The sequence below is a fragment of the Diabrotica virgifera genome, chromosome 5 (assembly GCF_917563875.1).
Source record: "Diabrotica virgifera virgifera chromosome 5, PGI_DIABVI_V3a".
NCBI lineage: Eukaryota > Metazoa > Arthropoda > Insecta > Coleoptera > Chrysomelidae > Diabrotica > Diabrotica virgifera.
Genome location: NC_065447.1, coordinates 48,142,809 through 48,156,831, shown reverse-complemented (window position 1 = coordinate 48,156,831; position 14,023 = coordinate 48,142,809). Strand labels below are relative to the sequence as shown.

The 14,023-nt window shown below is 32.1% G+C and overlaps 1 protein-coding gene across 5 annotated transcripts in view; it reads left to right on the top strand.

The window, feature by feature from the left end:
• LOC114328718 (uncharacterized) overlaps positions 1 to 14,023 on the top strand; it is a 216,849-nt gene that overhangs the window by 51,461 nt on the left and 151,365 nt on the right. The window contains exon 1 of one of the 5 annotated variants that reach the window (XM_028277654.2): positions 10,934 to 11,091. The exons of the other annotated variants lie outside the window; for them this stretch is intronic. Within the exon in view, the coding sequence (XP_028133455.1) occupies positions 10,968 to 11,091 (124 nt within the window). The 5' untranslated portion in view covers positions 10,934 to 10,967. Of the gene's footprint in view, positions 1 to 10,933; positions 11,092 to 14,023 lie in introns of those variants that run through there. 5 annotated transcript variants of the gene reach the window in all.

Sequence of the window (14,023 nt, the reverse complement as noted above, 5' to 3'; positions counted from 1 at the left end):
ATTAACAAATAAAAAACTACGGTCTAAATTGAAGTTAGACCCGATCACTCGTCGGAATCTTGAAAAGGAATGTTTAAACTTTAATCCAAGTTATTGGCACCCTTTAAAATGCTAATTTAAATAGTATTTGTGTCTCTGCTATTTAAATAGTATTTAAGATTTTGGGCCTCGAAAATGCGTATTTTCGCATTTTTTAGATTTTAAATCGCCTATAACTCGAAAACTGTCAATTTTTGGGAAAAATCACCAGATACCTTTCTTGTTTAGAATGACCCAAAAAACCTAAAAATATATTTTTTCGAGCAATAAAAGGTTATGTTATGTATTTGTATAAAAAAATTTTTTAGACAATTTCTGCCCAAAAATTTCGTCCGGCACCCTTCAGATTTGTTTAAAGGATATAATTTTTTAATATGAATCCGCAGAGAAACCGAATTAGAAATGTTTTTCAGACGGGAGCGGTCTCACCACATGGACTATCATCCTCTCCGGGTAATTATCACTAGTAATTGCACAAGAGCTCTGAAATTATTGAATTTTTCCCGAGTGACACTTTGACAGTTTTAATTTCACGAGCCGAAGGCGAGTGAAATTATGTCAAAGTGTCACGAGAGCAAAAATTCTATATTAATTTCAGGGGTCGAGTGCAATTTGTTGCGATTATTTCATGAATAAAACTGTTCAAGAGCAAAATTTTATTGTAATTTATTTATGTAAGTACCAATAAACACACAGTTTTTATAAATATTTGACGATTGAAAGTCATCACTTTTATAATTTTTAAAACATTAATTGTCATTAATGTCACTGAATGTATTTTTTCGTAGCAACGAAGGGCATCTGACGTAATATTCTTAACGACGGGAGATTATCAAAAATTATCGATTTAATTCAGATTTCTGTAGCTTTCTATTGGTCAGAATCTCTTATGAATGAAATAATCAAAATAATTACCAAATATGCTACTAGCTCCATCTATGAATTAAAAGTCTAATAAGTCAGGAAATAAACTTCGAAATTATTTATCCTCTGAGCTTTTTAAGTTGGAAAAATAAAGCATAACAGAGTGGCGAAATACTGGACAAGGGAAATCTAAATTGCATTTCACGTCCTGTCATTCACCGTGATAATAATTTTAGCGAACTATTTCCTTTAATATCCACCAAAGGTGAATAAAGTATAAACTAAAAGAAAAGAAAAGATGATTCAGATTTGATTACAGTACAGAGCCTCTACTGAGGAAACGGTTATTCCGCAATACGTATAAGCACATAGTAGAGGCTCTGTACTATTAATTTATTAAAGGTTCATTATGTGTCCCTTATTAGTCCCTTGAAACTTCATTTTCGGGATTTTTTAAAGACTCGGAGGTAAACTCTAACTCTGCATGCGGATTTGCATGCTTTTTCTTTAAACGCTTATTGTATCTTTATATCTTTATAAACTTGTTGTTCTAGTCCAAACTCAAGTATTTTTTGACGATTTATGACGAGAGTAATGGCTCTCTTCTCATTAAAATGCAAGAATATGTATCGTTGTTAATCGCTTAACCACCTCAATCAACTTTATTAGTCGGAATGCTGGATTCTTACCATTACCATATTTTATGAGCTTTACTCCTTTATTAAACTAGACAATAAGTTGTCATTATTCTTTTGTGAAATATCAAATTCGCAGTTCAGCAATTCTTCATATTGGGTGATTAACGTCCCAACATTGAACATAATCAAACTCTTCGAACATAACCTACATTTTGGTATCACTTTGTGTCACCCCTAGACTTCTCCTAATATACTCATTCCTAATTTTATCCTTTTTTGTTACTACACTCATCCGTCTAAGCATTATCATTTCTGCTACATGCATTCGTTGTTCCTCTTTCTTTTTAATTGCCCAACCTTCAGTTTCATACGTCATAGCCAGTCTTAAAGCTATTTTATAGAATTTTTCCTTCATATTCATTGGAATTTTTTTCTCACATGACACACCACTCGCTTCCTTCCATTTTATCCATCCAACACTAATTCTTTTGCATGCATAGCCATCCACTTCCACATCACTCTGTGATACCGATCCCAGGTAATAAAATCTCTCACTTTTCATCATCCAAAGATATCATTTTGTTTGTAGTAACTCCATCTTTAAACAAACATTTCAAATACTCTATCTTTGTCCTACTAGGTTTTAAAACTTTTTCCTAAATAGCTTGTCTCCGCTGTTCTTTGTTTGAAGTCGCCTTCACTGTTTCCCACCAACACCATATCATCAGGTATTTCTTATTAGACGATACATTGTAGAAATTGCAGAACTTGAAATTAACTTTCGAAAAATCGGTAGAATAACAAGATTTGCTTTTGTGGACACATTTGCTGATGATCTGAAACAATATGAAACTATATTGTTTCAAAATAGAATCTGCATGGTGTAGAAATTATATGTTTTTATGGAATGTTTACCCAAAAATCTAGAAACTAATAACTTTCATGAAGAAACTCATAGTATGAATAATAAATTGCAGAACTATGTTTTGATACTACACATATACTAAATAGATCCGGTAAGTAGTTTGTAAATATACATTATTTGTAAACAAACATATTATGATTATACAGTGGAACCCCGATAAGTCGGCCCCCGATAACCCGGAACTCCGGCTAACCCGGACCGATTTTTATCAGACAAACATTTCAACAATAAAAATGTGTTGCTGTTACAAAATCTCGTGAACCTAATTCATTCATTTGGTGACGTCAATATACGAACGAAACGATTGATGAATCCGACATTACTGAAAATATCAGGGTGCAGATGGGACCCTGTCGCGCAATTCGCAGCAAATAAAATAGTCGTATGTTTTTGGCTTCATTTTATTTCGGTTATACATACGCATTTTCAAGGTTCACGAGGTTTTGTACCAACTCTATGTAATATAATATTTGAGAGATAATGGAACCGGATTGAACTACATATACCATAGTAAAAATGACTCATAATACCTACACCACATTCTTGTCGAAAACAACAGGAACCTGTATTATCCTTTATTTTTTTGAAACTGTCTGTGTTAGCATTGTTTAGAAAAGACTATTAAAATTCTTTTTTTAACAATGGTCTTAGTCATCACTGTTATTAAATAACATAACATCAGAGACGGTATTGTGTGTAGTAAAGTCGTATTATTGTTCGCTTCCGTTTTGTAATCGTTCGTAAATTTATTCAGATTTTGTGTTTGCGTGTCTTTTGTCTATAAGGGCAACAAAACGTAAAAATGTTGTAGTGACAATGGAAAAGAAACTAGAAGCATTAAGTAGAATTGATAAAGGTGAATCTTGCAGCATTATATTATGGTGTCGGTACATCTACAGTATAGGATTGGAAGAAAAATAGAACTAAAATCGAAGAATTTTTTTTTCAAAATGATAACAAAGACAGTTTAATCGGTGCAAAGCTAATAAAGCTAAGAATGAGACTTTTGACGACGCTTTGTATGTGTGGTTTTGTGTGGAATGCGAACGTGGTTTACCAGTGTCTGTGTGACAATTATAACGGGGTTTATCTGTAAGCATACCATATTTTATTAATTTTTACCATTTTCTCCGGCTAACCCGGATTTTCGATAACCCGGATCGGCCGCGGTCCCAATTAATCCGAGTTAACGGGGTTCCACTGTACTAGTAAAATTAGCCTTACCTTATCTGGTGGCTTATAGCCTTATTTTTTAACGTTTTTCAGATTCAAGATTAAAAACCATAATAGTGATTTATATACATAACAAGTATACAGTGAGCACGTAAAGGTTGGAATAAATTCATTTTCTCGAGAATGGACGACTCTGGAAAAAAAATCCCAAAACAAGTCAATTTTTATTTTTAAATTACGACTTTTTGGCATATTATATATCCTATTAGTGACGTCACCCATCTGGGCGTGATGACGTCATCGATGATTTTTTTTTAAATGGGAATAGGTGTTGTGTGATAACTCATTTAAAAAGTAATGTAATTCTCTATTCAGTAATATAAACATTTACATAATTATTTATACCTAGTGTGCAAAAAAATTTTTTTTGAATTAAATTTATTGACATAATAAGAAGAATGCATGTAATTTATTTAGTTCAAAATACATTTTATTTCTCTGAGAAAACAAAAAAAAATGTTTGTATAATCAAATGTTCAAACTGTCAAGAGGAAGGTGTGTGGCGGCATTAATATTGAATTTAAGCAAAAAACAATATTTATTTGTCAAATAAACATTATTTCCTGTTTTCTGATAGCAGTAATAGTTATTTTCCTAACAAGTGCAGAAAGTGATTGTTTTCGTTGTTCTGAAGCTATTTTCTTGTGGCATTTTTACAATTTTAACTATTTAGAATGGGAATATTATCCTTTATCGTTTATAAATAAGGAATTGTCAAGATTGGATCGAATGGAACAGAACAACATAGAACGGGATCCTACAACATTCATAAGAAATAATACGAGAAAAATATCAATACCATACATAAAAGGACTATCCGAGGAACTTAAAACAATAGGAAATAAATTCAACATTTCAACAACATTCAAAACAACCAACACATTGAGATCTATTCTATCTAAAACTAAACCTAACAATGAACAAGAAAGGACAAAGAATTGTATTTATAAAATACCCTGTGAATGCGAACAGTTTTATATAGGTGAAACATCAAGACCATTAAACGTTAGAATAAGTGAACATCTATCTTATATTAAAAATAGAGAATTTGATAGATCTCAAATATGTCAACACGCATGGGATAATGAACATAGAGTTCAGTGGAGAGATTCAAGTATAGTCCTGAAAGAAACAGATAGTAAAAAGAGAAAAATCAAAGAAGCGGCTCTAATTATGCTAAACGAAACCAATTGTGTCGCAAATTCCTCGGTGGAATGCAGTAGGATGTGGATACCCATACTGAAAGAGGAAGTCAATAGAAAGAAAATACCACAATTAGTAAGTCAATAGTCGAGTTAGTACATATTTTATATTTTAGTATTACTTATATATCCATGTATTATTGATATTATTTATAATTTAAACAAAATTATAGTAAAGTCAGAATTTGATATTAATTTTGAGAGTAAATTAAATGTAAGACCAAATACTTACGATGTCGGGATAGTATCACGAGGTTTTTCCTGGTTTTCCCTCGTGATTTACTATGAGATCTCTAACGCGAGAATGTTAATGTCACCGTTGCATGTGGTTGTCTTTTTAAAGACAGATCACATGCTATGATTTTTTTTGTGACGGATATTATTGAGTTGAGGTTGATTTCATGTAATCGAATGAACTATCTTTCAGTAAAGTCGTCCCAGGAACGCAACTCATAAATATTGGCAATATCATTTTAAAGTCTTCTACTTTAAAATGTATTATATGTATCTGAATTGCCGATATAAATGAGTCAAATTAAATAAATTATTAGAAGAATTTTTTTACTAAGCAACAACATTTTTGTTTATGTTAATAGTATTTTGTATTTTGACAACGGCACCCGATTTGGGCGTCGAAACGTTAATAAAAATCATTTTTTAATAATATTGTGGCTTATTTCCCATTCTAAATAGTTAAAAGTGATTCTTTTCCGCACGCGACTGCAGTTTGCCGAACGACGCGAAGCGGGAGCTCGGCAAGCAGTCGAGTGCGGAAAAGAGACTTTCTGCAAGAGTTAGGAACAATATTTTTTCTAAGAGTCTTTAAAAAATTACCAAATCTTAATCAATTAATTTAATTAATATGAAAATACATACACAAATTAATTCTTTGACAAGGTTGTCAAAACCAAACTTTTAATATAATTAGTTAGCATGACGACGATCTTGGTTGCCATGACGATGATTCAAAACGACTGTTATTGTCTACCGATTTGACTTTCGAATATTATGTCAAAATAATTTTATTTCATCGAATTGTCGCGTTAATTTTATTAAAACAGGAACACAATAAGATATATTTGAAATAAATTAGTAAATAATATCCAATTATTAGTTTATTGCATGTATTATAATTACTTTAAAGCCATATTAACATATCTAAATTAACACGCGTGCGGAAAAGTAAAAACCGTGTGCGGAAAAGTAACACGCGTGCGGAAAAGTAACACGCGTGCGGAAAAGTTAAACTTTCTAAACTAAATGCGTGCGCGAAAGTAGACATTTTTGCACGCTCGTATAAAATAGTATATTGTGCAACAAGTGCAGAAAGGTACTAATTTCTCACGAGTTTGAAAAGTTGCGGTACGAGCGCAAGCGAGTGCCGCAATTCAAACGAGTGAGAAATTACCTTTCTGCACGTGTTTCACACTATACTTTTTCTACAAGCACAGTTTTTCCTAAAAATAAAAATCACAATTTCCAAACGACGATTAATTATAATAGGTACCTATGTGATAAATTTTAAACTGTATTTAATTAATACCTACTAATCAATTTAAATTCCTTATACCTAAATAAATTGCACAGAAATCAGTTAAAAAATTAATGCACTGCCTTAATTTTTTTAAATTTAAACAATTAGTACACATTATTGACATTATATTTATGCAGTCACGGATTTACACAAAACCTACTTCATTCGACGTCTCTTGCACAGGTTGCTAAATCCTTATTGGTTATTTGATAATTATAAAATGTTTAATAAGAATAAAATTGTAAAATAAAACAGTTGTAACATCCATAATTTAGTTTCTATGCTATAGTTAAATATAATAATTGTCTTATAGGTTATATATTTGTCTAAAGTTTAACCACGGATGTAAACAGAATATAACGTTACTCAGAATGCGGTAGTCCACGGATGTAAACATAATATAACGTTACTCAGAATGAGGTAGTCAACTGTGCAGAAAAGAACTTTGCGGCACAGAAACGTCACTTTGCGGCACAGAAACGTCACTTTTCTGCACACTAATGTCAAATATCTTATACTGTGAGAAAATATCAAGTTTGCTAACATAAAACCGTGCAGAAAAGTGCACTTTGAATAGTGGTTGTAGAAAAAATTTATTTTGAGTTAAATAAATTACACACAGTCACCATTTTATGTTTTTTGGACACCGTGTATAAATAATTATGTTAATGTTTATATTACTGAATAGAGAATTGAATTACCTTTCAAATGAGTGATCACACGACCCCTATTCTTATTAAAAAAATATAGATTACGTCATCACGCTCAGATGGGTGACGTCACTAGTATGATACATATGCCAAAAAGTTGAAATTTAAAAATAAAAATTGACCTGTTTCGGTATATTTTTCCAAAATCATCCATTCTCCAGAAAATGAATTTATTCCAACCTTTACGTGCTCACTGTATATTTATATACCAACGGGCGATAGCCCTCTCGCCCTAAATATTTAAAAAAATTCAGAAAATTTATCATAATAGAGTAGGCAATCTGGATGCAACGCGCGACGGCGACATGAGAATAATGATATCAAATCATGTCAATATTATTCTTATACCTCGCTTGTCTACACTGAGGTCACCATAAAAGCAAAATAGATATATAATAGAAATTGAACAGATGATCAATATAAGATATATTATAAATATTATATTTATATAAATATGTACTATCAACCAAAACTAATTCAGAAGCAGGCACATCTTCCAACAACACCCAGTAATTTTGTCGATAAAAGTAGAGACTTCAGAGAGCTCTACTATCAAGAAAATTATGGAAGAAGGGGAGCCAAATAGGACAACCAAACGAAATTTAAAATAAACGATAATTTTAGCAAGGCCCAAGAAAGTAGCGCAGAAACTCAAACTTTTGACCATAAATTGGAAACTATTGAACACCTTTGTCTCTGTTTGAAACAAAACCCTTAAAACTTTAGATGGCAACAGAACTTTTTGAGCTTACAGAAGAATAAAAAAGAACAAAACAGACGACCCGAATAAATACAAAGAAATTAAAAAGAAAGAAAATTAGAAAGAAAATTCAAAAGGTCAAAAAGAGGTGACCCTCCGCTAAATACAAAGAAATAGAAGATCTAGATAAAAAGAACGACAACTTTAATTTATAGAACAAATTACAGAAATGACAAAAATATTATAAGTGTGAATATGCTTAAAATGACAAAGAAAATATTATATAAAATAATAATATGACATCAAAACTACCGGACTATATGATCTGCCCATTGAATTATTACCACTGATTCGTGAAGATGATATCCATGTAATAGTTCAACTTTGGGACTATGCAATTATTCTACTATTCAGGCTGTTTAGTGTTTGATTAAATATACCCAATGAAGAAAGCGCTAAAATCGGCAACATTGTTTATGAGAAGGAGTTGCATTGCCACTGTAAAATGACGAATAACTGAATGAATCGTTGCAAATGTGGTGCATTAGGTGGGCAGCGGGGAACCAGTGTTGCCATTTATAGCGTGTATATCTAGCTGAAAACTAAACAGTTTGTTTCAGACTGCCAGAATCCCCACACCTTAACTGAAGTCAACCTTGATAGCAATTCCTAAAAAATCGAATGCAACAACCTGTTCAAACCACCTAACTGAACAATAGCTATATTTAGTCATAAGCTTATCAAACAACTGTCTGCTTGCTACCTATTTTTTTTTTATAAAATCGCACTTCTCTAATCTCTAGATAAGAAAAATGTCTTCCTGTATTTGGAGGACGCGCTGTAAAAAAAATTATCAGTAATTATTAGAAAATTTTCCAAATAATTGGTTGAAACACACATGATAACAAAACATTGGAAGATATGAACCATAACAATTAAATATTATATTACCAATGATATTACTCATACTATAATTTATTTATGTTATTTCAATTTAACGACTAATTCGTTGTAATCGCTTTCTAAAATAAAAGTGTTTATGTATTTTGAATTTGTGTAAATAAAACTTGCAATATTTTGAAATAAATATCGTTTAAAGTGTATAAACATATTAAGTATTAATTAAACAAAATATACCTAAATTATTCACAAAACAACAACAGGTAATGACGATATAGTGGATTAAATTTATTTTATATAACAACAAAAAGCATAATTTTTTTACACATTTTTATTTTTATTGTATGCTTATTTTTTCTTTTAAATTCTGAGAATCACTTCGTATACAGTGAGAGGAAAAATTATGAAATATACATATTTATTTATTTGAGAAGAGACGGCGTTGTAAAAAATAAAACAGATCCTGAAACAGTTGATTTATATTTTTAAATTATGATTTTTTGAAAGATAAACTTAACCAAAGCAACAAAAAATTATTTGCAGATCCAAATATCCATGTAGTACATTCTATCACGGTTTTTGCTGTAAATTTTAAAGAACCGCTTGGATTGACATGAAATTTGGCATACGCATAGGTAACATGTCAAAGAATAAAAGTGATATGGTGCCGATGTGTGCTTTCGCCTTGGGGGTGACTTTCACCCCATCTCGGGGGTGAAAAAATATATGTCCAAGATAAGTTCCAAAGTGGATAAACTGACTAATTTTAAGCAACTTTTGTTCTATAGAGTTTTTTCACCAAATCAATACTTTTCGAGTTATTTGCAAGTGAAAATGTTCATTTTTCAACAAAATAACCACGTTTTTAGACGGTTTTTCGCAAATATCTCAAAATGTAGGCATTTGGTCTAAAAAAATATTCTTAGTAAAACTATAGCCTATTAAAAAGTGAAAAAATTGTGTATATATTAAGTCTCTATACCTAACAAAAGCAGAGTTATAGCTAAGGAAAAATAGGTTCATATTTGAAAAATTCCAAATAGGATAATTCAATGTGAAATATCCAAATAATGAAGCATTCTTGGGGAAAATACATTACAACTTTTGTTTAAGTGTTTAAGAAAATCTTCATTTCTGTCTTTACGCTCAAAATAAAGTTGGTCCCTTTTGTTTTGGCAAAAAAATCAGGAAGTTCACCCCCAATTAGCAACTTAAATGAAATTAATCGTTACCGCTTCAAAAGTTAGTTTACTTATGTTGTGTTTATATGATCTGTAAGTTTCTTCGATTCAAAGTGCTTATTTTTGAAAAAAATTGGTTTTAAGGTAAAATGTTTAAAAATTCTAATTTTGAAAAAATGTTTTTTTTTTTTAAATAACTTATATATTGTTAGAGATACCAAAAATCTTAAACAACAAAAAGAGTCGGCTTTTCTTTTCTGAATATTTTGATTTTTTTTTGTTTTTCTGTAAGACAAAAATTGGTTAAGATTCTGTGTTTCTAAATTTGCATACACTCGTGATAAGTGACTCGTTCAAGGTCTTTTAACTACAGCTCTTTCAAAAATAAGGAATTTGAACCGATGAAACTTACAGATCATATATGATCAGTACATACGCAAGTAAAAAACTTGTGAAGTGGTAACAATTAAGTTCGTTCGAAATGCTAATTAGGGGTGATTTTCTCAATTTCATACCAAAAAAAGGGACCTACTTTATTTTGAGAGTAGCTGGTTTACTTTTAATGCTAAAAATTAAAAAAAATCAAAAATAAGCATTTTTTAAACACTTTAAAAAAGTTAAAATGAGTTTTACCCAAAAAAGTGCTTCGTTTTTTGTTTATGGCAAGTTAAAATATATTCGATTTGGAATTTGACGAATATGAACCTATGTATATCAAAAAACATAATTTAAAAATAAAAATCGACCTGTTTCAAGATTTTTCTTTAAATTTGCCGGTTTACGAAAAAACGAATTTATTCCTTTCATTTGTGTCATACTGTATGTATATACATATACATGGCCAATAAAAATTAATACACTTATTAAAAAATAAGTCATAAATAATGTAGCAATAATTATAATCCCAATTTGTGTTGGCTGGGTGAGTCTTGGAGTAATAATCCATTTTATCTTATCTATAAGTCGGGATCTCACTAATCGAACCGAATATTGAAAACTCCGGTAAAATTTGGGTTACCTAGTTTTCAAAGTGGTGATAAAATGAGCCTGACAAGTGGTTTGGCTTTGGGAGGTGCTATTTTTACAGTTATTTTGATTGGGATTCTCATAAGGATCAAGTTTAGAGAAAAAAAGAAAACTCAACATGAGCCTACTGCCCCAACAGGTATGATATGATAAGACTAATATAAATTACAGTTTTTACTTAAGAACAAAAATAGAATTCAAAAAATTTTACTTGTTAAAGGTAGACGTTTCAAAGGAGCTCCACTTTTTGATCATTTACTACTCACATAATTATTTCTTGTTAGAACCCCTTGGGTATAGATAAATAGGCTATATACACTCAGATGCAAAAAAACGCAACGGAGAAAATTTTGATCACATTCAAAGTGTTTCAGGTTTTTTTATTTTTATCCTTATTTTGATGATTTTTTTTGCACACTGTGTAAAAATTTATAAATTTTAGGTTGCTATAGCGAGTTTTTTAATAAAATTTTGTATTTAACTTATTATACGACTATTATTCGAAATGTGGTTTTTTACCCTAACTGTTAAACATCCTTTGGAATAATTCTGTATTTTCGTAAAACCTTATTTTTCGGTTGCAACCATGTCTCTTAAGCATTGTGTTTTTTGTTTTATGTCAAAATATGCCTTGGTTCATTTTTTAGAGCCAAATGAATTTGCCACCCACAATTTAGGACTTTTTTAATTATGATTATTTAGGAGTTATTTTGTAATACGACGACGTGGCTTTGCTGACTGTTGTCATTATGTCATTTTGACACTCACATTTTGTTTACCTTTGATCATGGTTCTTAGTGTCGAAGATGGTGTGAAAGCCGTTACTCTGGTTGAAGATGGGCGAAATTATGAATATGTGGCTGGAGTACTACACACTCATCGCTCTACCATCCAAAGAATAGTGGAACGTTTTATACGAACTGGAACAAACAAGCGTAAAGCGGGAAGTAGCAGGAAGCGCAAAACTACCGCTTTAGATTTTAGATGATCGTTTTATACGAGTCAACGATTTGCGGGATCGTCATTTAACAGCGGTGCAAACAAGAAATCAGCTTCAACAGGTTCGAGGCAATAACGTAAGTGTATTTACAGTTCGTCGCACATTACATGAATTTGGTTGGCAAAGTTGCAGACCAGCAACTGGGCCCAAATTACTTCCACGGCATAGAGTGGCTAGACTACAATTTTCCAGGGAACATTTACGTTGGAATTTAGGACAATGGAGTAATGTTCTTTTTACGGATGAGTCGAGATAATGTCTCCACTCATCAGATGGGAGAGAACGAGTATGACGTCGAACTGGAGAGAGATTTGCGGAGTGCGCTTTCAGTCCCCGCGTTAGCCATGGAGGGGGTTCAGTGATGGTATGGGCAGGAATATCCCAAGAGGCGCACACTGAATTGGTATTTACTGAGGGTTCGTTGACTGCACACCGATATATTGAGGAAATTTTAGCGAATCATGTACTCTTTTCTCAATATATCGGCGATGAGTTTCTATTAATGCAAGATAATGCGCGACACCACTCTGCAATGTGTGTCACGCAATATTTAGAGGAAGTTGGAATTAATAAAATGAACTGGCCAGCGTGTTCGCCAGATCTGAACCCAATAGAGTTCGTTTGGGACATGCTTGGTAGAAATATTAGAGGTCGCGAAGTCGCACCAGCCTCAATTAACGAACTTCGCTTGGCTCTAGAAGAGGAATGGCAAAAAAATATCCAGCAAAATGATATTCGCAACCTCATAGACAGCATGAGCCGACGTGTATAGGCAGTTATAGAGGCTAGAGGAGGCAATACAAAGTATTAAGTTATATTTTAGTAGTTTTTGTTTGTTATTTGCGTACTTAGGTTAAGTTACATTTAAGTTGTTTTTTTTATGTTTTGTTATTTTTATCATTGTTCATTAAAACCAAGATCATGTCGTTGCTTTTAATCATTAGTTAAATACAGTACTTCTGGGATGTCGATATGACATTCCTTCGATATCAGTCATCAAAGTCCCCATCGTCGTATTACAAATAATACAAAAGATAATGGTAATACAGTACAACCTGCCATATCCGGACCTGTCATATCCGGACCTCCCCGTATTCGGACGGTTCTGCGCCGTCCGGATCTACCGAAATCTACCGAGAAAGGCAGTCCTGCTGTTGGACAACGCACTAAAAGAAGAACTAAAAGATAGCGAAATAATGTATTATAGAATCTATAAAACGTGTCTATCGACGAAAGTTATTGACGGCGTTGATTACTGGAATGTATGAAGGAGAAAACGTTTCAGAGACTATAAAAGAAGTAGTGGTCTTGATATCCGGATTTTTTCATATCCGGATCGGTCTGTCGCCACATTGATCCGGATATGGCAGGTTTGACTGTAATAGGAAAAGTCGTACATTGTGGGTGGCAAAGTCATTTCGCTCCTAAAAATGAACCAATCCATATTTTCACTTGAAACAAAAAACATAATACTTAGAAGACATCCTAACCTAATGCAACCTAAAAACCGGGTTATACGAAAATACTCTAACGGAATTATTCCACAGGATGTTTGAAAATTAATATAAAAAACCACCTTTCGATTAACCCCGTATAATAAGTCAAATAAAAATTTTTATTAAAGAACTCACTATACCAAATTAAAATTTATAAATTTTTACACAGTGTGCTAAAAAAATCATCAAAATAGGGCTAAAAATAAAAAAAAAATTAAGGCACTCTTGGGAGTGCCCACAGAAGTGAAAACTTCTGGCGAACCAAGCGTCTTCGTGTACACACACTATCCCTCTTCCAACATTTATAACTTCGGTCGAACTTATAGGCAATTCAACTTAGAGTATATAAATTACTAATATCTCGCCGTAGCGATGACGGTCGCGACCTCATCCAAATACTTTTCCCCATCCAAACAGAACTGCTATACCTTTATTATATACGCGTTGCGTACGTCCTAAGCTATTTATGTATATATACACATAATATAAATACGTACAAAATTTATTTCGGCGAAATGATGACGGTCGCAAATTCAATGTTTTCCCCCATCCAAAAAGTGCACAACATCCCTAAA